This window comes from Dysidea avara, chromosome 5 (genome assembly GCF_963678975.1).
Source record: "Dysidea avara chromosome 5, odDysAvar1.4, whole genome shotgun sequence".
Lineage (NCBI taxonomy): Eukaryota > Metazoa > Porifera > Demospongiae > Dictyoceratida > Dysideidae > Dysidea > Dysidea avara.
Genome location: NC_089276.1, coordinates 41,573,242 through 41,600,662, shown reverse-complemented (window position 1 = coordinate 41,600,662; position 27,421 = coordinate 41,573,242). Strand labels below are relative to the sequence as shown.

At 38.4% G+C, this 27,421-nt stretch overlaps 1 protein-coding gene across 1 annotated transcript in view; it reads left to right on the top strand.

Moving 5' to 3' along the window:
* The window catches only part of LOC136255528 (uncharacterized), a 133,786-nt gene that overhangs the window by 49,994 nt on the left and 56,371 nt on the right, over nt 1–27,421 (top strand). The window contains exons 4-12 of the mRNA XM_066048317.1: nt 8,305–9,048; nt 9,902–10,150; nt 10,202–11,028; nt 11,079–11,132; nt 11,724–12,044; nt 12,167–12,304; nt 23,717–23,809; nt 25,705–25,881; nt 25,933–26,760. Coding sequence (XP_065904389.1) covers nt 8,305–9,048; nt 9,902–10,150; nt 10,202–11,028; nt 11,079–11,132; nt 11,724–12,044; nt 12,167–12,304; nt 23,717–23,809; nt 25,705–25,881; nt 25,933–26,760 — 3,431 coding nt within the window. The remainder of the gene's footprint in view (nt 1–8,304; nt 9,049–9,901; nt 10,151–10,201; nt 11,029–11,078; nt 11,133–11,723; nt 12,045–12,166; nt 12,305–23,716; nt 23,810–25,704; nt 25,882–25,932; nt 26,761–27,421) is intronic.

Below are 27,421 nucleotides of genomic sequence, written 5' to 3'. Positions count from 1 at the left end.
GGATGACCATTTTCTAAAACAGTTAGACACCAAACATCAGTATCTTCGAGCCATAAATGCTTTGTGTAGGAGGTGTTAGAAGGATGCAATAGAAACCTCAGCTAAGCATTGGTTTCTATGTTGTGTCATTTTAACACCTCCTAATCAGCATTTATGCCGCGAAGACACTGGTATTAAGATTTTGGTGTTTAACTATAATGAAGTGTGAATAATCAGCAAAGAAGCAAAAAATAATAACATTGCACATTGTCTTGATATGAAATGCATGCAGTATTAATGTATCTAATCAAAAACAGCCAAGCTATAAAAAAGGTGTGGCCCTTAAAAAGGCCATGATGAAAAAGATGTGAAATCCACGGTGGTGGCCAAGAAATGGCTGTGATGGTAGGTTAATGGTAAAATTTTAATAACAGCAGTTCAGGTGAATTTTGTGCTGCTTGGTCTTGGCATAAAAATTCACCTGAATTGTTGTTATTAAATTTTTTACCATTAACCTACCATCACAGCCATTTCTTGGCCACCACCTTGGATTTTACATCTTTTTTCACCAAGGCCTTTTCAAGGGCCACACCTTTTTTACAGTTTGGCTGTTTTTGATTAGATATCACTTCTTTTTGTATTTGTATACACCAAAGCTGTCTTATAGCCAGCTTTGGGGTTATTTTAACCTATCCTTTTTCTTTACCACAGAGAAAGAAGAAAGACATACATGCAGACTTCTCTATATTAATTACTGTATTTTTTATTTTATCAGTAATTATACAAAATTTGAAATCAATTATTACATGCTATTTCTTTTTACAGGAGCAGCTATCTCCACTAGGTGACTTGAAATGTAGCTGAACTCACTATGTGTGACATAAAATGTAGCTGAACTCTCTACGGGATGATTAGTTTGCAGCTAAACTATTTACATGGTGACTTTTTTAGCTGATTTCTCTACAGGGTGACTTGTTGAAAGCTGAACTCTTTACAGGGTGATTTGCATAGGCGGCGGAAAGGGGGGGGCTAGGGGGCTAAAGCCCCCCCTCAGAATGCCGTGATAAAGATCGAGATACTCTAATAGAGCAGTCACTCTAATAAAGTAGTCAGTGTGTAACGAGCTATGAAAGGATTTTTATGTAGTTTATCAGCTAGAAATGGTAGCTGGTGAGGTGGAAAGCTCTTGTCAGTTGGTTGTGACCTTTTTTTTTTTTTTTTTTGGTCTCACCTTACCAAACTATAGAAAATAAGTCTGGGTCAGCTCAGCGGAGCCCCCCCTCATATCAACTACTTCTTCCGCCGCTGGTGATTTGTATGTAGCTGAACTCTCTATTGATTCTAGCTGATCCCTCTACAGGGTGCCTTGTTTCCAGCTGATCTCTCTACAGAGTGATTTTTACTAGCTGACTTCTCTACACCATGATTTGTTCTAACTGATCATTCTACAGGGTGACTTGTTTCTAGCTGAACTCTCTACAGGGTGACTTGATTCTATCTGATATTTCTACAGGGCGACTTGTTTCTAACTTATCCTTCTACGGGGTGATTTGTTTCAAGTTGGTCTTTGTATAGGGTGATTTGAAATGTATAGCCAATCTCGCTACAGGGTGACTTGTTTCTAGCTAGCTGATCTCTCTACAGGGTGATTGGTAGCTGCAGGGTGACTCCTTTTTGGCTAAACTCTCATTTTGTTTCGAGCTGATCTCTCTACAGGGGTGCTTGTTAAGCCTTGTTTCTAGCTGATCTCAATACAGGGTGACTTGAAAACTAGTTGAATTTTGCAGCGTAACTTGTTTTAACCTGATCTCTCTACAGAGTGATTGGTTTGTAGCTGATCTCTGTACAAGGTGATTTGTTTCTTAACTGAATCCTGTACAGGGTGATGTACTGGTCAGTCTACTGAGAGATTTGTTTGTAGCTAAACTCTCCACAGGGTGACTTGAAATGTAGTTGGAATCTGTGCAGTCTCCACAAGATGCCTTGTTTCCAGCTGATGTCTCTACAGAGTAGAGGTGTACCGATATACCGATACATATCGTATCGGTGGCCGATATAGACATTTCTACTATATCGGTGGGAGCCGATATTGCTGCAAAAAACCTATACGATACACCGATATGCAACTGAACTATCTTGAGGACACTGTCCAATGATCAAGCCATATTATAAACCCTACTATTTAGCTAACAAGGGCGGGAAACAGTAGTTATCTTCCTTGTCTAAAAGCAGTACGTTACGCGAAGCCATCTAAGTGCGTGGATAATCACTGTTTTGTTGTCACAAAGCTTACCAATCATACAACAAACATTTATAGTGATGAGCCTGGGGAAACAGCAAAAAGATGAACCAAGAGCACAGCATAAAACAACCAGCCATCTCTACAAGCCATTAAAATGCGGAGTAATCCGGACTAATCTTGGCAGGGGCATGTATTAAAATATTTGTGGGTGCCTTATATAGTATGTTCACGTTGAGCTGAATCCTGAAAAACAGCTAAAAATTAAAAGTGGATTTTTTCTCAACAGAGTTAACATTTTAGTCTACCAGATGATTATTGGTAGCAGTCAAGGTGTCAACAACAGACATGTACGGTTTGGCTCCATTACAAGTTCGGGAAAGGGCTGTAATGGATGCTGTACTTATATGGCTTCCCCATAGGAAATGTATTGTGAAAATTTTGATTGGCTGTAAATACTATGCCAAACATTTGAACAAAAAGATTTTGAACTATTTTTAGTGGGTCAAGCAGTACTACAAATGAGCCAAATTTCAAGATCGTGTGTAATTGCATCCATGAGTTATTAAATGTTTTTGAGGATTCAGCTCAATGTGAACATACTATAGTCTGAGCTGTCAATAGAGGCCTCACCACCATGGGTAACCAAGCATAGCCAATAATCTTAAGACTGTCTTCAGTAGTTTCTTCAGTAGCTAAAATAAAGTTAAACATGGCATATGTGGTTCTTCAAACATAAATAGCTACACTTAGTTATATCGGTATATCGTATCGGTATATCGTATCGGTATGAATGATTAATCCATATCGTATTGGTATCGGATCGGTTTAGTTTTCTTATATCGGTACACCTCTACTACAGAGTGATTTTTTTTTAGCTGATCTCTCTACAGCGAGATTTGTTTCTAGCTAATCTTTCTACAGGGTAACAGTTTCAAGCTAATCTCTCTACACGGCGACTTGTTTGTAGCTGAAATCTTTACTGCGTGACTTGCTTGTAGATGACTCTCTGGATGATTTTTTTACAGTATATAGCTGAACTCTCAATTGGGTGACCTATTTGTAGCTGAACTTTCTACAGGTGACTTGTTTGTAGCTGAATTCTCTACCAAATTACTAGCTTATATATAGCTGAAGGGTGATTTGTTTGTAGCTGAACTCTCCACAGGGTGATTTGCTTGTACAGAGGAACCTGTCTATAATGGTCACCTTGGGACCAGATATATCTGGCCTTTATATACAGGTGGCTGTTATAGAGAAAACCTGTATAAGGTGGTCAGCAGCATTTTAGTGGCTATGGCCGTTATAAATGAGTGATTATTATTAAGAGGCTCACGCCAACCGCAATGCAGTAATATTTTAGTACAGAAAGGACAAGGTGAGCTTGTTATGAATGTTGGTTATAGCTATTGAATACGTTTAAGCAATGAAGCCTGATAGGTTATATAGTATTCATTGAAAGGCAGGAAGCGTGATAATTGTGCATTAATTGAAATGGTGCCGTGGTGTCAGACAGTTGGCTTAACAAGCCACCATAAAAGGTAGCGACCGCTATATGAAGGAGAAAGTTATGTATACAGTGATTCATATGCGAATTCTTGGTTGGCCGTTATACGCGTTAGACAGGTGACCGCTTAATGCAGACAACAATGCATACATTTGTATGGGAAAATATTTGGGACCTCGTATCCATGGCCGTTATGTAGAGGTGACCGCTTAATCCAGGTGACCGTAACACAGGTTCCACTGTAGTTGAACTCTCTACAAGGTGATTTGTTTGTTGCTGAATTCTCTAATGGGTAACTAGCTTGTAGCTGAACTTCACAGGGTGAATTGTTTGTAGCTGAACTATCTACAGGGTGATTTGTTTGTAGCTGAACTCTCTGCTGGTGAATTGTTTGTAGCATGAATTTTCTAACATATAACTAGTTTGTAGCTGAACTTTGCAGGGTGATTTATTTGTAGCTGAACTCTCCACGGGTGATTTGTAAATGAACTCTCTACTGGGTGACCTGAACTATTTACAGGTGACTTGTTTCTAGATGAATTCTTTACCAAGTGACCTGAATTCTCTACCAAGTGACTAGCTTGTAACTGAACTCACTTTTTTGTAGCTGAAGTCTCTACTGGGTGACCTGTTTGTAGGTAGACTCTACAGGTGATTTCTTTTTGGATGATCTCTCTACAGGGTGGTTTGTCTGTAACTGAACTCTCCACAGGTTGATTTGTTCGCAGCTGAATTCTCTACAGTGTTATATACTTGTTTGTAGCTGAAATCTCTACAAAGTGATTTGTTTGTAGCTGAGCTCTTTACTGTGTGATTTGTTTGTTTGTAGCTGAACTCTCTACAGGTTACTAGTTTCTAGTTGATCTCTGTATTTATATTTTCCAAAAATGTGCAGCCTCAGTTTGAGGATTACCGCACATATGAAACATGCATACAATATATTTACAATATGATTGATTATGAGATTACTGATTGGTAGGGGAAAGTAATAATAGTTTCAGTTTGTGCTTAAAAATTGTAATGATTGTAGCTGGATTAGATCAGATGGGAGTGAATTCCACAGTCTTATTGATCTAGGGAAGAATGAGTTACTGTACTGATTGGTCCTTGCATAGATAGGATGAAATCTTTGGTCGTGTCCTCTGGTGTTAGAAGTGACAGGGATTAAATCAACAGGAGATATATCAATGAGGTTATGAACAATTTTGTAGAGGAGGGTGATACTGGATACTTGTCTGCGATGTTCTAAACTGGGAATGTTAAGGTCAATGAGCATACTGATTATGCTGCTGAAACCTGAGAAGTCAGCCATAATGAATCTGGCAGATTGCCTCTGTACTTGTTCAAGTTTATCAATGTCTCTTGTGATGTGAGGGGACCAGACAGGATTGGCATATTCTAAAATTGGTCCTATCATGGTATTATATGGTTGCTTTTTGTATATAGCTGAACTCTCCACAGGATAACGTTTTGCAGCTGAACTCTCTACTGAGAGGCCTGTTTGTAGCTGAACTCTCTACAGCAGAGTCAATTATTACTGCCTGACATAGGCCATTTGTCAGGCAAATATCATGCATGGCCGACCATAATGGAACCTGCCTGACAAAATGTCAGATAAAAATAGAAGGAAGTTGTAGAGTTATAATAGTGAAGCATTGTCAATAATAGCAAACACAACTTGACAACAATGTTTGTATTATTATTTTAGGTTGAGTCACTCTATTCTGTCAATGTATTGTAAGGATTTCTCTATTATGACGAATTGTGTAAAACAGTAGCATATCAATGTCAGGTAATGCTTTAGGTTGCCTGACATTTTCACTGGGATTTGAAAAAAAATATAATTGTCTCTGCTCTACAGTCTACTTGTTTCTAGCTGATCTCTCTATATAGGGTGGCTTTTTGTAGCTGAATACCCCACAGTGTGACTGGTTTGTAGCTAAGCTCTCTACTGGGTAACATTTTTTGTAGTTGAACTCTTATAGGTAACTTGTTTTAGCTGAACTCTCTACTGGGTGACTTGTTGCGTAGCTGAACTCTCTAAACAGTGACTTGTTACGTAGCTGAACGCTCTATGCTGAATGCTCTAATAGGGTGACTGTTCTATTAGAGTATCTCGATCTAGCTTTTGCTACAAGCAGTTTGCTTTCGAATCATAACGCAGTGGTTTGTAATCCGATTCTTCTGTACTACTGCAAAAACCTTCTATGATGATTATTTCAGCTACATAGTGATTTTCAGCTGATTGCTCTAAGCGGTTTGTCTGGTAGGCGTGAAAATAAATAAATTTGTTATTCATAAAATTCGATCGTGTACTTGTGACACAGGTTGGGTTTTGTGTCATATCTCGATGGTCTTTATCTGGATTCCTTTCAAACCACAAAAAGGCACTCCTACGATGGTTACTCCATCTACACTGTAATTTTAAACTCATTCCTCCAAGGAGTTTACCCTGTGAGTGTGATAGAAGTTTGACCTTATTTTATGCAAATAATCAGCCCTAACTTGGTACTGAGATTCGCCTTAATGAGCCCTTTAAGTATACCAAATTTCAGCTTGATCGGAGTACGCATTTGCATTTTATGGCAGATTTTGTAAAGTGTGCAAAAAAAGTAGAAGAAAAAAATGAAGAAAACAAACCCAAACTGGCCGCTTGTATCTCGGAAATGGCTGTGGCGATTTTCTTCAAATTTGGAATGTAGACTCCCCTACCTAGCTGGCACTTTTGTAGCAAATTTGGTTTCAATCGGATAAGGAATCACGAAGCTACAAAAGTGTGAAAATCACATTTTCTTTCTTCCTCTTAATATACTCACGTTGTGGCGTGCCAGTTTCTTGGGCCACACGACACACAACCATGTGTCTTGATATTGTACTTTGCGTGGGAGGATCAAAGCAATGTCGTGTAGTGTATGGTTCATACAGTACTTATTAGCTGCATAACTGTACTGTATGAGTCATACAGAACTGTTACGCAGCTGATTGGGCAAAATAATACAGTACAGTTTATGTGGAGAATTTATTTACGGAATGTTACAAAAACAACACACTTGCTAAAACCAGCCAAACTAATCCTACCAATTCATTCTACAGCTAGAAATAAACACTTACTGACGAAGCTATTTTAACACGACTCCACTAAGACAGCATGATTGATCACGTGTATGATGTTGTAAATCGCTAAAACTATAGTATGTTCACGTTGAGCTGAATCCTGAAAAACAGCTAAAATTAAAAGTGGATTTTTTTCTCAACAGAGTTAACATTTCAGCCAACCAGATGATTATTGGTAACAGCAAAGGTGTCAACAACAGACAGTATGGCTTGACTCCATTACAAGTTTGGGAAAGGGCTGTAATGGACAGTGTATTTATATGGCTTCCTCATAGGAAATGTATTGTGAAAACTTTGATTGGCTGTAAATATTATGTCAGGGAGGGAACAAAAAGAAATATTTTTAGTGGGTCAAGCAGTATTACAAATGAGCCAAATTTCAAGATAGTGTGTAATTGCATCCATGAGTTATTAAATGTTTTTGAGGATTCAGCTCAACGTGAACATATATAGCCTAACTAATCCTATTAGTTTGTTCTATGACTACAAATAGATTACATAAACACTTACTGATATCCTGATCACCAAAAATCAGTGGTTTGAGTACTAGAGAAAATCACTCCAAGCCAGACAACCAGGAAGTACAATATAACAGTTAAAGTACCGCCTAATATATACTTGTGTGTATGAAAATACAGCACTCGGGGGTGTCTCGAGACAAATACAGCACTCAGCCTTGTCTCGTGCTGTATTAGCCTCTCAACATGCCCTGTATTTTCCGTACACACGTGTGGTGGTGGTTTAACTATAAAGTAGTGTATTAATACTTTGCCGTATTTTGGTGTGCATTGTACATTTTAATTAAAAATCTTTCTATTATGCTAGCAAAATGCTTGATGCATTTGCTAGCCTATTGTGCCAACACCAAACCGCTTTTGCTGTTGAATGGGACACAAAGTATGTCCATGAAGAATGCCTTGTATGTACTGTGGTATGCCAAAAGGCACGTGTCCAGTTGAAGCGATGTTGAACAGTGAAAATATCAAGCCCATAGCCTTAGTCATTATTGAGTTATGCTTGCCTGAAGGCATCAGTCAGTCAGTAGAAAACTCCCTTTAACATTAAAAAAAATCCTAGCAACTTGTTGAAAGCATTTCGGGTTGATCTGAAAGCTTGTTTGGCCTTAGTTTTACCAAACCAATACTGCCTCATTGTTGTGAATGAAACTGGGGCTGGTTTTTGGGTGATGTTTTTTCGTTGGCCACTCCCAACCTTTATAGACCCTACTATATACAATACTATCAATATACTAGTTACGTCAAGCATTCATTTGCATAAGTTCATTGAGTTGATTGAGTATAGTGAAATGTGTACTCAACTGAAGACAACACACGTACTCAACATGAATGTGGCCATCATTTAAGGAAAACTGCTTGAGCTTGCATGTAATGTAATGGGATCTAGTACTAAATCTGTAGTATGGAATAAAATATTCGTACATTATCAATATTTTTGTATTGTACAGGAACACAGACTAATGGATCTACTAGTTCTACTAAATCGACTGTGTCATTTGCATACTTCTCTACTGTCAGGGAGGCTTTCACTTTTCTTACATCACAGATGAGATCACATTTGGCCAAAGCAGAATTCAGTGACTTACAAAGAGCATGTTTTGAGCAAATGAGTGCTCCTGGTGGGGCCCAGCTGTCACAAGAGATTGTTACAAAAGTGCAATCATGTCAAAACATCACTACACTATTTAGTACTTTGGCAAGATCTCCTTGTTGGAGTTGGATTGATATACGACTCCTTAGTGTCATGGCTGCTGCTTCTGGACTTGTTGAATGTATAGAGCTACTTGCAGACTACAAAAAATCTGTGTTTTCCAGAAAACTAATTGATGTGATACCAAATGCTCCAAGTAGAAAGGTCAAAGATGAATACTACAGTAAACTTGTTGCAAAATTGGACAAGGATGCTAATGAAATAACTGTTTCTGATTTGCTTGAGTTTCAATCTGTGCTGGAGAAAGTGATCTTAGATATCAATAATGGAGTGTGTGTGCTAGAGCACATAGAGGGAGGCTGTATAGTGATCCACTGGTTAATTCCTATCCATTGTGTGGGTAATGCATACAAGTCTGCCAGACAGAGATGTGACAAGTTTGACGAGTTGAGTTTGCTCTACCTTCAGATAGGAGACTACCCAGTAATTCATGGTCTACAAAACAAGGTTGATATCACTCTATCCTCTTCAGTTAAGACAGGTAAATAGGAGGGAACATGTGTTAATGTGATCTAGTACAAATCCTGATAATGCTACAATAAAGGAGATTAATAAACCATAATACTATTACTATACAGTATGTATACACATAGCTGCGTTAACATGATAACCACTATAATAAGTACATTATTAATAACACAAGCTGCTTTATACTCTTGTAAGTTAAACACACAAAATGGTTTTGGAATTACAGGAAATAAGATGGTGCGTGCTTTTACAGGAGGCCATGGTCAACATGTACTGTTGCAAAAACTGTTTATAATACGTCTTGTACAGCAAAATTGTCTACTAATACTGACGTATACAAATCCTGTCATTACCCAAATACTGCAATGTGTTGGTCCGTCTTGGGACCAGATGTTCCAAGATGGACTGAGATGTGGCTTCTTTGGCAATGACGGAGTTGGTGTATGTCGATCAATATTAATACGAGATTTTGCTGTGCCATGGAGTGTATAGACATGTTGATCATTGCAAAGTTACAGTAGTTCACAGAACTTATTTATTGAGGCTTTACAGCACAAATGCTGAAGGCTTGTAGGATGCCTAGTCCTACAACCTGTTTAAAGATGCTACATAAATTTGTTTTAATGTTCACTGTAAAGTTGTAGTTATATATGCATATTATAGTTACTGTATGACACCATTTGTGATAGGATCTGCGAAAAGGGGTCTTCCACACACATCCAGTTCAATGAATCGTCAAAGTTGGTAAAATTGGATGTGTGTAGAAGACCACTTTTTGCAAATCCGGTCACATTTATGCACATAATTTTAATGTTAACTGATCACATGCTATTTTGTACTACTAATATTTGTGTCTTCCTTAACAGTAAAAGATGTCATTGACCACTATTTTGACTACTTGTCAGTCAACATGGATCCTGAGGTGGTTTTAGAGTTGATGATATCCCAGCAGCTACTCTGTGAAGACATTGTTATGACAGCTCAGAGTTGTTACCAAAAGAACTGTCTCATACTTGAACAAGTTCGATTAATGGAAGTACAGATATTAGTGTCTCTCTGTGCATTGCTGAAAGCAACTGAAAGCCAGAAAAGTATTGGAGAAATGTTATCTAATGGTAAGTGTACACAACTGATCAAGATGCATGGCTTATTTGTTACCTCTTTAGCATTAGATACTTCTGGTTTGATGAGCTCTGACTACTCCATTAGTGTTGGTGAACACATCCAGCAAGAAGACTTAGCTGCTGCTAGAGAAATGCATGGAGAAGATACTAACACTACCAGCAACACGTTTGAGCCACCATCTCTTGTTGCCAAGTTTTCAGAGGTGAAGAGCCAGCTGGACAAATTGCTACTTTCATTTGATCCAAAGACAATTGCAGACCATTGTGGTTTATTGAAAGCTAGTGAGCAAGCTAATATTCCACTGTTTACTACTGACTTTGTGGATATCCTTGACGAAAGTAACACCACTTTAGCTCTGCTGCACAGAATAGCTCCCTTTACAACCTGGAGTGATCACTCCATTCTCAACACAATAGTTGAAGTTTGCAATGTTCCTGAAGCTACAACACTCCTCACACAGTTTCATGATAGTATTGATCCATCCCAGCCACTCATGAAGTACCCCATACCATCACCATCTCATCACATGGTACCATATGATAACAGTACACACACTGTACTGGCTGTTCAGCTTAACTTACAACTACATCACACCACACTGCAGAATGTGTTTAACACACGATCACTGCTACAACAACAATGTCACATAACTGCTCATTGTTTACAGCTACTGGCAGTAGCAAACACCAGCCACACAATCATCTACTGGACTATTCCTAAACATGTTGCTGGTCTCATCACTTCATGTGTTCTCCAACATCAGAACTACCTTCACCAGAATGGTATACAAAAGGTAGCAGTCTACCACGGAAAAATACTTGTTACTGGTAGTGTTCTTACTGTGGGACTATTCTCATTCTTTACTGAAGTGAGTTTCAATGATAACATTACCATATTACTGATCATCATTCATTACAGGTAGTACCTCCTAGTACAAGTGATAATCTCAATATGCAACTCTACCAACTGGAGGTAATTTCTGTATACATAGAATATTCCTTAATGCCCCATGCTATAGAAAGTGTGCATGTTTGAACAATATTTTTAAAAATTCACGATTAGCAATTTTGTGCAATATTTTTAAATTTTCCTGTAGTGGTTATATAAGGTAACACCTATAAATAGTAGTCAGAGTGGTTCTAAATAGCGCTCAGATGAGAAAAATCGTCATGCAAACATTTACTAGCTTTGTATTATTTCTACCCATTAACAATACCTTTCTGTTGCTGTGTTTCAAGTTTGGGAAGGATCAGTTATTTAAGGAGAACTATGTTAAAAGAAATCTGAAGTTCTTGTAATTTGTAATGAAAATTTTTGTGCCATCAATTGGAGAATTACAGTATTACTTTAAAATTAGAATCTGTGGGCAATAGAAGCCTGATTGAAAGGCTCATCTAATCAAACAAGTGCTACTGAAACATAAGGACCTGAGAGAAGGTGAATTCCGCTGGTAGGTAGACATTTATTATAGTACTTTTGCAACACTTGGGGCATTAAGGGATATGCGTACATGTTTATTGACTATTGTGTTGTCTCTTCTAATGTTTCAATAAACTTACACAGGAGATTCCAAAGAAGATGAATGAAATACAAACTGATCTGCAGCAGTTGCAAAAGAAGATGTACAGAGAGAAGAAAAAGTATTCTAATCTGTTAGACCAATATCAAAAGTTACGGAGTGGGTTCCAGTTGACTGACAAGTCACCACAATTAGTACTAGACACATCACAACAAGAGGATCATGACAAGAGTGAAGAACTGCAAACCTCAATGTCACTTGATGAAGACACCATGACTGAACTGACCAAACTACAGCTGAAAATGGAAGATGTGTCCGTTAATTTGGAGAAGGTTAACACTGTAAAGAAATATTGGATGGAACAGGTACATTGTGAGAAGTCTCGACACATGTTATGTTGAAGATTTATATACTGTATAACAACATATGTAACAAAATATACATATTCATAAAATCATTATGACAGTTGTACTATACAATCATGCAGATTCCAAAGAGCCTTCAAGTACTAGTGAAGGATCATGAAGTGAAGGATCATGAAGTGAAGGACTCCAGTGAAACATCAACAAAGGATCCTTTACTGACTCAGCTAAAGAAATTGACTTCAGACCTAAAAGATGTGGAGGTACATAGCTAGATGCATAACATGTTTAACTTGTCACTATGACACAACATTATACACTGGGACTGTACATTAACATGTTGACTGCTGGGGCCCACCCCTGAGAATAGTGGCAACTGCCACCATTTATAGAGGATTAAAATACACATATGTGTTCATATATATATATTACATTTATTTACCTAGCTATCCACCCTTCCACCGCACCAAACTCTACATTGCCTACTCTTTTTCCTAACGCTAATCACATAACATTTCCCACAAAGCCAGTAGTGTACGTGACAATACACAAGTTCAACAATCATGCAACAAGAATACAATGATACCATAATAGCAAGTAAGATTATATCTACATGAGGTCGTGCATGACATGACAATATATATATATAGATCATATAATATGCAATATAGAGAGGATGAGTTCGGATGAATAATGTGCAACTGAGGAAATCATAGGGCGGGCAGTAAGTTCTTCCGCAAATAGGGTAGATGAATGAACATAGCATTTGCAAGTGATGATAGCAAACCGCTAAGACATGTCAAATCGCAGCAATTGATCACTAGCAACCAAAATGACAGACCAAGCTATGTCACGAACATTAATATTTGCATCAATTGATAAAGCATTACAGCTACATAACTAGCATCTAATTCACCCAAATTCTTCCAAATTTCCCCAGTTGCCTGAGCTTGCTGTACCCCATATAAAATTATAATAGTACTTAGACAGTAATATTATTGTAGTTGTAATAACCACACATAGCACAAGTATGCATGAAGTATATGACACATCCCGATGATATATAGAAAATTACGACAATACCAAATGAGAATACAACTAAGTGAGCCTGTATGTGTACCGATAGCGGTATGCAGAGTTTTCACAGGACCAGTAGGGACTACTGCCTGAGAACCTGTGAGTACCAAGGAGTGTGCAGGTATAGCATAAGTATAAAGGAGTGTGTAAATATGACATGAATGCAATGTACACAGTAGGCCTGCCAATTGATTGTTTGCGAGTGTCAATGACCTGTATGCAGCAACAAATATATGCACTATTAGTGAGCATTAAGTGACTTTGCAAATACTGATATGCATTTTTACAAGCATGTAAGCAGAACATAAATGTAAAAGCCCATAAGCAGCAGCAACAGTTGTATTCTAAGTCTGAATACAGCCAAGTACTATACATAGACATTGGTAAGCAGAGTAAACTTGCAATTAGAGCTAAAGAGGTTACTTATGTAGTATAAAAGCCTACAATGATTTCAGACATGTAGCAGTTTATATTGTATGCAGATGCTTTCAAGTTTAAAGTACAAGAGTACTCTTGTGCACACAGACACTATGTGCTGACGAAGGCAAGTGCAACTGAGGATTGGAGGTATGTACCCCCAAAACAAGCTGGTAAATGTTGATATACGCACCCAGCCTCCTACCTGCATGCAGCCACTGATGAACATGTATATGCCTGAGTATGGAGCATGCCTGCAAAAGCAACAGCCATTGAGCTATATAGGTATGCAACAGTTGGTGTATACTGGAGATATCAAGACACACGGTAGTGTGTCGTGCGGCCCAAGAAGCCGGCGCGTAACACCCGTGAGTATTTTGACAGGAAGAAAAAAAAACGCAATTTTCGCACCTCCGTAGCTCTGTGCTTCCTTGATGAAACAAGACGATTTTTGCTGTGGACATACCCTCCAACTGCAGCACTCCACATTCCAAATTTGAGCGAAATCGCTTTGCGCGTTCCCGAGATATGCGACTTCAAAAATTGGCTCAGATTCTTCGTTTTTTTTTCTTTCTTCTTATTTTTCTTTTTCTTGTCGCACACTTACAAAAATTGCTATAAAACTCGAACGCCATATCCGATTGCCTTGAAATTTGGCACACAGAAGGGGGATATAAAGGCGCATCTCGGTACCAACTTTGGCTGGAATACGATAAACAGGCAAAGAGTTATGAGCGATTATTCACGAAAAATAACACCAATATGTTGTCACGCCTACAGGGTAAACCGCGTATGGGAAGAAGCTGAAAATCGGTGGGTGAATAGGTTAACTATTGAACCTCAAACCTTTTGTGGTTTGAAAGAAATCAAGCTATAAAACAGGAAGATACAACGAAAAAACCAACAGTGTGTAACAATTACGCAATTGAGATTAGCTAATTAAAAAAACGACTGCTTGCCACGCCTACCAGACAAACCGCTTGGGGTAATACTTTGAAAATCGTTGTACAGATGGAGTAATCATCTTAGAAAGGCTCATCAATGGTGTAGAAGAATCAGACTTAAAGCCACGGAGTTATAACACAAAATCCAACTTGGTGCGGCAAGTGCGAGATCGAGATACTCTAATAGAGCAGTCATCCTAATAGAGCAGTCACCCTGAAGAGAATTCAAGAGATCAGCTAGAAACAAGAAACCTGTATAGAGATCAGCTACACACAAGTCACCCTGTAGAGAGATCAGCTAGAAGAAGTTACCTTGTAGGGAGTTCATGCAACTATGGAAAGGGATAGTTCAGCTAGAAAAAATCACCTTGTAGAGTTCAGCTACAAAGAAACCACCATGAAGAGAGTTCAGCTACAAACAAATCGCCCTGTGGAGAGATCAATAGAAGAAGTTACCTTGCAGAGAGTTCAGCTACAAAGAAACCATCATGTAGAGAATTCAGCTACAAACCAATCTCCCTGTAGAGAGATTAGCTAGGAGAAGTTACCTTGTAGAGAGTTCAGCTACAAAGAAACCATCATGTAGAGAGTTCAGCTACAAACAAATCTCCCTGTAGAGAGATCAGTTAGAAGAAGTTACCTTGTAGAGAGTTCAGCTTCAAATAAATCACCCTGTAGAAAGATCAGCTAGAAGAGGTCACCTTGTAGAGAGTTCAGTTACAAAGAAACCACCATGTAGAGAGCTCAGCTACAAACTAGTGACTTTGTAGAGACATCAGCTAGAAGAAGTTACCTTGTAGAGAGTTCAGTTACAAAGAAACCATTCTTTAAAGAGCTCAGCTGCAAACAAATCATCTGTACAGAATTCAGCTACAAATAAATCACCCTGTAGAAAGATGAGCTAGAAAAAGTTACCTTGTAGAGAGTTCAGTCACAAAGAAACCACCATGTAGAGAATTCAGTTACAAACTAGTGACCCTGTAAAGACATCAGCTAGAAGAAGTTACCTTGAGAGAGTTCAGCTACAAAGAAACCATTATTTAAAGAGCTCAGCTGCAAACAAATCACCTATACAGAATTCAGCTACAAACAAATCACCATGTAGAGAGATCAGCTAGAAGAAGTTATCTTGTAGATAGTTCAGCTACAAGCAAATCACCCTGTAGAGAGATCAGCTAGAAGAAGTTTACTTGTAGAGAGTTCAGCTACAAAGAAACCATCATTTAGAGAGTTCAGCTTCAAACAAATCACCTGTAGAGAGTTCAGCTACAAACAAATCTCCCTGTAGAGAGATTAGCTAGAAGAAGTTACCTTGTAGAGAGTTCAGCTACAAACAAATCACCCTGTAGAAAGATCAGTTAGAAGAAGTCACCTTGTAGAAAGTTCAGTTACAAAGAAACCACCATGTAGAGAGTTCAGCTACAAACTAGTCACCTTGTAGAGACATCAGCTAGAAGAAGTTACCTTGTAGAGAGTTCAGCTACAAAGAAAACATTCTGTTTAGAGCTCAGCTGCAAACAAATCACCTGTACAGAATTCCGCTACAAACAAATCACCCTGTAGAGAGGTCAGCTAGAAGAAATTACCTAGTAGATAGTTCAGCTACAAAGAAACCGCCAAGTAGAGAGTTCAGCTGCTAAGAAATCACCCTGTATAAAATTCTGCCATAAACAAATTGCCCTGTAGAAAGATCAGTTAGAAGAAGTTACCTTTTAGAGAGTTCAGCTACAAAGAAACCATTCTGTAAAGAGCTCAGTTGCAAACAAATCACCTGTACAGAATTCAGCTACAAACAAATCACCCTGTAGAGAGATCAGCTAGAAGAAGTTACCTTGTAGATCGTTCAGCTACAAACAAATCACCCTGTAGAGAGATCAGCTAGAAGAAGTTACATTGTAGAGAGTTCAGCTATAAAGAAACCACCATGTAGAGAGTTCAGCTACAAACAAATCTCCCTGTAGAGAGATCAGCTAGAAGAAATTACCTTGTAGATAGTTCAGCTACAAAGAAACCATCATTTAGAAAGTTCAGCTTCAAACAAATCACCTGTAGAGAGTTCAGCTACAAACAAATCTCCCTGTAGAGAGATCAGCTAGAAGAAATTACCTTGTAGAGAGTTCAGCTACAAAGAAACCATCATTTAGAAAGTTCAGCTTCAAACAAATCTCCCTGTAGAGAGATCAGCTAGAAGAAGTTACCTTGTAGAGAGTGAAGCTACAAACAAATCATCCTATTGAAAGATCAGCTAGAAGAAGTCACCTTGTAGAAAGTTCAGTTACAAAGAAACCACCATGTAGAGAGTTCAGCTACAAACTAGCCACCTTGTAGAGACATCAGCTAGAAAAGTTACCTTGTAGAGAGTTCAGCTACAAACAAATCACTCTGTAGAAAGATCAGTTAGAAGAAGTTACCTTTTAGAGAGTTCAACTACAAAGAAACCATTCTGTAAAGAGCTCAGCTGCAAACAAATCACCTGTACAGAATTCAGCTACAAACAAATCACCTGTAGAGAGTTCAGCTACAAATAAATCTCACTGTAGAGAGATCAGCTAGAAGAAGTTACCTTGTAGAGAGTGAAGCAACAAACAAATCACCCTATTGAAAGATCAGCTAGAAGAAGTCACATTGTAGAAAGTTCAGCTACAAACTAGTCACCTTGTAGAGACATCAGCTAGAAAAGTTACCTTGTAGAGAGTTCAGCTACAAAGAAACTATTCTGTAAAGAGCTCAGCTGCAAATATATCACCTGTACAGAATTCAGCTACAAACAAATCACCTGTAGAGAGTTCAGCTACAAACAAATCTCACTGTAGAGAGATCAGCTAGAAGAAGTTACCTTGTAGAAAGTTCAGCTACAAACTAGTCACCTTGTAGAGACATCAGCTAGAGAAGTTACCTTGCAGAGAATTCAGCTACAAAGAAACTATTCTGTAAAGAGCTCAGCTGCAAACAAATCACCTGTACAGAATTCAGCTACAAACAAATCACCCTGTAGAGAGATCAGCTAGAAGAAATTACCTTGTAGATAGTTCAGCTACAAACAAATCACCCTGTAGAAAGATCAGTTAGAAGAAGTTACTTTGTAGAGAGTTCAGCTACAAAGAAACCGTAAAGAGCTCAACTGCAAACAAATCACCTGTACAGAATTCAGCTACAAACAAATCACCCTGTAGAGAGATCAGCTAGAAGAAGTTACCTTGTAGATAGTTCAGCTACAAACAAATCTCCCTGTAGAGAGATCAGCTTGAAAGAAATTACCTTGTAGAGAGTTCAGCTACAAAGAAACCATCATGTAGAGAGTTCAGCTGCAAAGAAATCACCACTGCCCAGATTTCAAGGCAATAGCTCTTTCCAATCTGAAGTTATCAATTGTCAAAGTTGGAAAATTGGATGTGTGGAAGACCCCTTTTCGCAAATCCGGTCACATATGTATTATATGTGACTGGATTTACGAAAAAGGGTCTTCCACACACATCCAATTCTATGAACTTGAATGACCATACCTTTGTGCTCAAAGAAGATACTAACCTGAAATTTTGTTCATGTATTAACCTATGTTGTTACTCATCACTGTCCAAATTTCAAGGTAATACTATTTTCCTATCTGACATTATGAACTGCCAAAGTTCATAAATTGGATGTGTGTGGAAGACCCCTTTTCGCAAATCCGGTCACATATATATAATTTGTACATTTACTGATAAAATATTTAAAGTACATCTACTTCATCTTTTCTTCTTCCTGTAGTAAAGAAAAAAAACATAGGTTAAAAAAGTCCCAAAGCTGGCCATAGGCCGGCTTTGGGGTATACAAATACAAAAAGAAATGAAATTTAATCCAAAACAGCCAAGCTGTAAAAAAGTGTGCGGCCCTCAGAAAGACTATGGTGAAAAAAGATGTGAAATCCAAGGTGGCGGCCAAGAAATGGCTGTGATGGTAGGTTAATGGTAAAAATTTTAATAACGACAATTCAGGTGAATTTTTGTGCCGCTTCACAAAATTTACCTGAATTGTCATTATTAAAATTTTTACCATTAACCTACCATCACAGCCATTTCTTGGCCGCCACCTTGGATTTCACATCTTTTTTCACCATAGCCTTTCTGAGGGCTGCACCCTTTTTTTACAGCTTGGCTGTTTTGGATTAGATTACAAGTTACATTAGCAACCGAACGAACTATTTAATTGCATAAGAACGTAGATAGGTTACAGAGGTATGGAAAGCTGGTAAAGGAGCCCTAGACAATGACACCTATCCTACTGTTAAACCAGGGAAAAGAAACCCTATAGTAAGGTGTTATTATATACATGGAGTAGGGATGTGCAACCTTGGTGTAGATATGCGCACCTCCTAACTGCCTGTAGCCACCAATGGACCTGCATATGTATGGGCATGGAGCAAGCCTGCAGAGAGTAACACAGCTGAAGTGCAGTGGTCACACATGCATGTTCAATGACAGAAAGTTACTGCAATGTAACCAACCGGTGGCAATTTCACGTACGCAAAGGTGGAAATGGAATAACCCAAGCACGTCTAAGAGCTGCCATGCTTAAGGAGATAATAGTATTACTAAAGAAAAAACACTTTTGACCATAGAGATGTATACAAACACCCACTAGGTACATAATTTATAGCAAATGGGGGGGGGGTTGGTGTAGAAGGGATTGGAGAGTGGTTACACATTTGTAGTAGGTCAATCATGGAAATATAATGATGTCAGTGGCAGTGGCAGTAATGATAATGCATGAGCTAGTAAGAATAGAGTGGGATTAGTAGTGTTGCACCGATATGGGATTTTGCCGATATTCCGATAACCGATATTGGATAATATTTTCAAGCCGATAAAGGTAGCCGATCCGATATAGCACAGCATGTCTATCTTGTAGCAATTTTTACTAGAAGTTTGACTATGAAGGGTCAATTTAACTTGTTTATAGCAGCAGTATTGCTATAACAACAGCTGACAGTACAATGAAGAAGTAATAACGTTTTAATGCAGGAATATGCGACTCGATGCATTTGTAAACATGATGAGCATGTATTTCTAAATACATACATGATATCTGTATCTGCTGCTTTTTTCATCATGGCGCCGATCCGATACCAATATACAAAAAACACAACCGATACATGGTTTTTCCGATAACCGATCTGATTATCGGTGCAACACTAGGGATTAGACAACTGAGGTGGTCACTAAATAGTGTAGCAGTTGCATAAGTATGGTATTACATGAAAGCAACAGTTAGGACTTGCAGCAGCGATAACATTCACGCAGCAGCACTCTCAGCAGCAGCAGCAGCAGTGGCAGCAGCAGAAATACTGCATTTACTTGATTAAACACCGCACGTTTAATAGTTGCAGCACTTGAGTGGTCCCACAATCGATTGTGAAAATAATGGCTTAAACATCGTTCACGAGAATCGTGTGGTAGTCGAGTTTGAATAGTCGCCGCATCGATTTTTGGAACTAAGGTAACAAACGCTGTTGTATTTAATCAAGTAAATACAGTATTCATGCAGGACACCCTCAGTGCATTAGCAGAAGCAATAGCAATATTTATGCAGCAGCACCCTCAGTGCAATAGCAGCAGCAATAGCAATATTCATGCAGCAGCACCCTCAGTGCAATCGTAGCAGCAATAACATTTATGCAGCAGTACTTTCTTAAGTGAATCATGCAACATACTTTGCATAGTGTAAAAGTACAATAGCCTCATATACTTGCAACAACTTGCGAGCAACCAGCCATCAAACATACAAAGTTGTAAGCCTTACGTATAGCATGCTACCGGAGAAAGCTTGTCCAGTAAATACTTGCCCATTGGTTGTGGTTCCATCCTCATCCCTCAGCTGCCACCAAACTATATGGAGGAGTGTAGAAACACAGTGTAATTAAAACGTGTAAGGTTTTTTTTTTGTTTTTTTTTTGCCGCACTACATTTATACAGCAGTATTCTCAGCCAATTATGCAACAACAGCATATCGTGCAGTGGCACTCTCATTATACAACAGCAGCATATCATGCAATGCAGCACTCTCAATCATGCAATGGCAGCATTCTCAATGCGATAGCATTAAGCCATTACGAGTTTCTGATTCTGCTTTTACCGGCAATATATGTGACTGGATCTGTGAAAAAGGGACATAATCACACAAGCCTAAATTTACAGTATAAAACATTAAATACATTTGGTGAAATACCTGCGTATTATTGAAAAAACATCCGTAAATTTATTTTACCCTTGTGTCTTAGTGAAGGAAGGGACTAACAATAAATACCTGGATATCATCGTATTTGCCTGCTCAAGAGGAGTTGGAAAATCTTTGTTTTGTTGCAGTAGACCCAAGGATACGTAAGTTATGAACGTTTGTTTACATCATGTTGAAGCGATCGTACGCGATTGATTTTTCTTCACGAATTTCGTCTTTGTATGCAGTGAAGAAGTGTGAGTAAAGGACAAACTTACCCAGTAATCGATTTCCCTGTTCATGGCGATCACGATGGTGAAAATTGTAGCTCCGTACCTCAATCCATTGGTAAGTTACAACCGTTTTTGTAAGCACCTGTAACTATATTTGCTGTACATATCGATTTTTCTGTTGTTGTTACTTTGGAGGGCTGTAACTCCCAAAGCTATTGGCACATGGAACTGAAACTTTGCCAGAAGGTACACTTGGCTAAGTAGATTATAAATATTTAATAACCAGCAATTTGAAAAATATGCGTTAATGTCCTGTTTTCGCAGATCCGGTTACATATGCTTGATAACACCATCTATGACTCTTAGCCGTAACCTAGCCAGTGCCTATATGTATCTAGCATAAGTAGTGCCTAGTGTCAGTGACCTAATAGAAGGCACAATAACATCCATGCGACATCATCATGCAGCACTAGCACTTAACTAAGGCATGAGCAACAGTAGTGGCATACATAGCATATAGAATAAACACAGCAAGACCTCACGCAAATCAAGGTACATGTTAGCTGTGCATATAAACATTCTAATGGCGAAAGCTTATTACACCCTGATAACAATTAAACTCAAACAAACAAGCGGAACAGCTGACAACACTTGAATAGACAAGCCCAGAGGTTTATGACTAACTTGAACAGACAAGCCAGGAAGCTAACGACACAATGTTAACGGACAAGCTTGAAAGCTAACGACAAGACATAGCCAGTACAGCAATTCATCGCAGCGTCACTTTAATTATGCTAAACTTCTTATAGAACATGCGTGAGAACTCGGCCAGTATCCCTTGATGGCCGCTCGTCTTATTGTAATTGTGCGATCAGCTTCGTTCAATTTAGTGCGCTGCATGTAACACGTGTCACACAAGGAACGAGCTCACCGGTTATAATGAACTTCCAGCGATGACGACCTTGTTTCTTGTTACCATCTCGATTGACTCCGTAGGCTGGAAGGACTGCTATGAAGAACCTCTGGCCATGGTAGCTTGGCTCATACACAACTCGTGTGCGTGGCACATTTTTTGTTCACCAACCACTGTCCCCGGTACACTAGGGGTCTTGTTTCACTTACTAGAACTTCTCTTTACCTAGGCCATTCACCTTTCAAGAATGTGTCATATCACGTGACCGCAAACTTGTTAAACCAGTTTGTTGATTACACAATACTTGAAACCATCTCAACATTACTTAACGTGCTTAGATCATAGCGCACCCTTACATTATAGCGTGTACTTAGGTCACAGAAATTATGTACGAGTTCTTATAGTGCTATATCGCGATGTCAACAGCATGCATGTTAACTTCAATTTATTGCGATACGATAAATTACATTATACCAGAAAGGTTCCAAGTAATTAAACAGCTATACATACCAATTGTACACGCCTAAGCATAATATCTTGAAAGATTTGTGGTTCAAATTATTTACATAAACAAACAAATGTACTAGCGATGATGATGTTGGTGTACCACAAGAAGGGTGATGATAAGTATGTGTTGTTTCTGTCTATGGCAGACTGGGAAGTATATACTATTTACTCTCTCACTGCCACAACCACCATATGGAAGTTTGATATACAAATGCCTGTACAATTAAATTCTAAATGCTCTGTAACTTCAGTCGAGCATTTTAGTAGCCCCTGTGCTTATCTTGTAGCAGGCACGCCCTTTAGTGATAGGGAATAACTGGTCTTTTGCACACCATTGCATGGTTAGTGCATACTTTCAGAGTGTCCATAACAAGCATTGTAGATGATTCTTCAAAGTGACAATGGCACTACTAATAAAGAGAAACAGTAAGGAGAGGGATTATAGGTTGGAGTGGAGTGTTGCTACTTTTGTACCCCAAAACAGTGACCTTGTGCTTGCATGTGCGTGCGCACTTGCTCAAATGACAGAAAACCAGACTTAGAGATAATCACTTCAGCTGTATACAGGTTAGTGATGTTTACTGTATTGATAGAAACAGTGCTAGCCAGTATAGTTGTGAAATTTCACGTTTGGTTTCACTTTAATCAATTTTTGTGCTTCAAAGTTATATAATGGCTTTTTGGTTACTCTTATATAAACAGCAACACAACAATCAAATTCCTTGTTCTAAGCGAGTACAAGATATATAGTTTTATAAGCTTATATGGTATGTTGTGTAAGTTACAGCAGTTTAGAAGCAGTAGATTGCAACGTCTACAAATTTGGCATTGAAGGGGTTTAATGTGTCTATAGTTAATTGACATTATGGATACTACTCTGAATTGCTTTTGTATAGCTACCATTACAATATGTACATTACTAACATGATGTATACTAGTGATGTGCGATAGTAGTAAGTTGGCAACTATATCGATTAATCACGATAATTACATCACGATACGATAGTTATCACGATAGTAAATCCAAATGATAAGATGCATAATGTAGCACTAATTTTACTTATTTTCCATGAGTACAGATAAAGGCACATCCTGTATACCTGAATGCATATAAATGTCTTGCCAAAATACAGCAAAGTTCAATCTCAGTAAACAATTAGAATACATAATTGAATAAACAAATGGAATACTTTAATTGTTTGAGTAATCCCGGTGAGGTAAGAATGTATAATATTGGTGCTCACAATAATCACAAGTTATTATCATATCACGATAATGAACCACTGCGATACGATTATCACACTATCGATATTATTGCACATCACTAATGTATACTAAAGTGTTGCATTGATATAATGTCATAACAGTCATCTTATGTTGACATGTTAATAGGAATGGTCAGGATTTGTGAACTGGTTGTACACTGAATTATCTGATAGCAAAGAAAACCTCACTCAGACACATGGAAAGGTTTCTATCTTGCAGGTAATCATACAGTATGGTACTACTGTACTCGCACAATGATGCATGTTGTCATAGAAACATCTTATATAACAAAAAGAGTCTTAGTGTTACTAATGCCAGATATAGTATTAAAAGTCCTCACAGAAGAATACTAAATTAAAGAGTTACGCCCATACGTAGTTTTTGTATGCCTGTCTGCCAGCCTATCTACCAGCCAGACCAGACCAGAGTCACAATGCTAAAGGTTAAATGATGTATTGTATGACCACTATATTACACCACCACAATAGCAAAATCACCATTGGCATGTTGGAATGTGTCTTGAGGTGTCTACCCTCTACACCTTGCCTTTGCTTTCTAGTATCTTTATTCATGCTGGATATCATCTTCATGCAACAAAGCCATTGTAACACTTAATGTAACCCACAGAGAACTTTTTGGGAATGTGTGTTTACACAATATGGACATGCACGGTGACACTAGGTGGGGTAACTTCATTCTTACAACTTACAAATATACATAGAATAAAGTCTGTTCACTGAGCTATTTGGAGAAGGTTAAATGAACATTGTAACTACAGTGGCTTACTTGTTATGAAGTGATGTACAGCAGCAAGTTGCATCTCCATGTTTCAAAATTCTTGCCATATGTTTAATTTCGATTGTGGGTTTATACCTGTGAGTCATATATGACCTGATAGAAAATTTAAGAGCGAATTAAATGAAAGTTGTTGCAGGGTGATAGAAGCAACCACCATTGAGTTATTGACCATTTTATAAAGGTATATAAAGGATTTGCGTGTTTTCTTACCAAAAAGTTGTTATCATAGCCTCACCATTTAGTGTTAGGGCATAACCCTAGGTATCATTTTAATCCAAACATAAATTGCATAACCATAGAATGGACGCTTTTGAAAGGTACAGTGCTTTGTACAAGGCATGCATACTTGCAGGGATTTTTCTAGGGGGGGGGCAAAGGGGGCATTTTGCCCCCCCCCCCCCCCCCCCCCTGAACTCTGCCTCAACCAGCCTGAGTAAACAGGTGATTTAGCCTAATTTAAGTTCTGCCCCCCCCCCCCTCAATTTCTGAAAAACTCGAATTGCCCCCCTGAATTTATTTTCTAGAAAAATCCCTGTACTTGGGCCTGTTTTCAGGTTTAAGGCATTAATTTTCTACACTGACACTTTCCATATTTAGATGATATTATTTCAAGCATTTACACTGCAGTAAGAGCAGTAGACACCATACTTGTAGCTGTGTGTTAACATTGACCATACTCTAGCAGCACCAATAGTACCATGACATGCCTTTAATGGTATAACAGTACTTATTGCAATCAATCACACCTCTCACTTGTAGCATGATGAAAAGGAGGCATGGAAAGATCATGCCCCTTTAAAGCGTCACGTATAACAGTTGAGGCCCACTTGAGATACTCTTTAAACACACATGTATATAATAACAGCTATATGCTTAGAAACATAAAGTAGAGCAGTAAAAGTGTTGATTTGCTATAAATATCAAATTATTATATTCATTCCTTTTACCACATCAAAGGAATTTTAAACAAAGTAGAGCGGTGTAACAAAACCCTACTGCTCTCTTGAGAAACCCTGACTACATGCCATAACTTGTATTTAAATAATGAATTTAGTATTCCAAAAAGTCAAGCAAGAGATACGAATGATGGCATTACAACAAAGCCCTGTGGTAAAATTCCTACTTTGGCTTTGAACAAAAGAATTGTTATGACATGCCAATGCAGGTATTTTCTCAGAGCTATGCTATAACACCATCATTCATCTCCTGTTTCACTACTTTTATCACTTGGGTTCCTACTTCATTGTTTTTGAATTAATTCACTAATTGCAATAATTGATCCAGATATAATACAACCATTCCTTCAACCCTCACAGAGTCTACTAGAAGAGAAGAAAGTTGCTATTAGTCAATGTCAAGGGGAAATGTCTGAGATGACTACACAACTGATGATGAAGGAGAATGAACTGACAAAACTGAAGGAGGATAACAAGCTTTTGGTAAAGCAGTTTAGAGAGCGGAAAGATAGGAAGAGGAGAGAGACAATACCTCAGGTTTGTTTCTGCTATTATGATGTCATTTAATGTATTGACATGTAACTACAGGACCAGCTGGTCAAGCAGGAGTTACTAGGAAGTGGCAGATATGGGGAGGTGTGGAGGATGAACTACTGTGACAAGACATATGCTGGTAAGATCATCCACAAGACCCTCCTACCAGGACATCCTGATATGAGCGTAGACCAGATCAACCTGTTTGTAGCTGACATTGAGAGTGTCTCTGCCACATTTAGTTCACATGAACACCCCCATGTAGAGATTTTCTTCACAGTAGCTCAACCAATGGCTGAGGGTCCTCCAATATTGTTAACTGAACTACTTCCTGATAACCTCAACAGTTTTACTACAAAGATGAAAGGAAAGTTACCAATTCATGTACAACTCGACCTTTGCTATGGTATGGCTAGAGGTGTACAGTTCTTACATGATAATGGAGTAATACACAACAACCTCCATGGTGGAAATGTGTTGGTCACCCATGATGGTCAAGTGAAGGTTTCTGACTATATCTGTCCACAAATTGCTGAATTGAATGACAAAACAACTCCACAACATAAAGCATACCTGTCAACTGAAGCTTTAAACAACACTAACATGTGTTCAAAACCTTCTGACATTTATTCATTGGGCGTCATGTTCTTACAAGTTGCTACTCAAACGCCTCCAAAATCGCAAGAAGGTGATGAACTAACTGAAGTGCAGAAGTACAAACCACAACTAGACGAGATTGCTGGCAATCCTCTACTACCAGTTATAATACAGTGTCTTAACATCCTACCAGTCAGACCCTCTATTAGTCAATTGTGTACACGTATCAACACTGCCAAACAAAGTCCCCAGAATGTCATGTCTGGTGCTCTTCATCATGTTAAGGTGAGATTTCAGCAAAACATATAGTTTAAGCATAGAGAAATTATTTAGATCCTCTCCTACAGAAAAACCACGGTGGCTTGGAATGCAAGTACATTCAAATCCTACCATAGCATCTTTAGTCCGGGGTTATAGGGCTGAAACCACTGTCATTTTGTTACGGGGTAAGAATTTCAAATGCTGTTATCATGAAAGAAAACCTACCAGTGAAACCAACAGCTTTTAGAGAATGATATGTAGAAAATGTTTTAATATCCACTAAAAGACCTGCTAGCAGGTTTGTAATGGTTAAGCCTGCTAGCAGAAAAGACCTCAAATATTGCAAATCTCACTTTCAATCATTGATTTGCTGCACTCTCCCAAGCATATTACTTGCAGTGGGCAAAATCACCCAATGAGTTTGATCACTCCATTCCTTTTATAAGAGTACCTAAAGAAATTAAATTACGGGAGGTACCATATAATGCTGTAGCTACATTTGTTAGGACAAACGGAGATGTTCATTATAATATCACAGAAAATTCTGTTTAGCACACATCTATTTTCTAAGCATGTTCAGTGGCGTAGTCAGGAAAAAAATTTTACTAAGGCAAAGTTTATACATTGACCAAATTGAGGGTCTGCTTCTGACTCAACCGATTCACAAATATTTTTCAAGTATGGG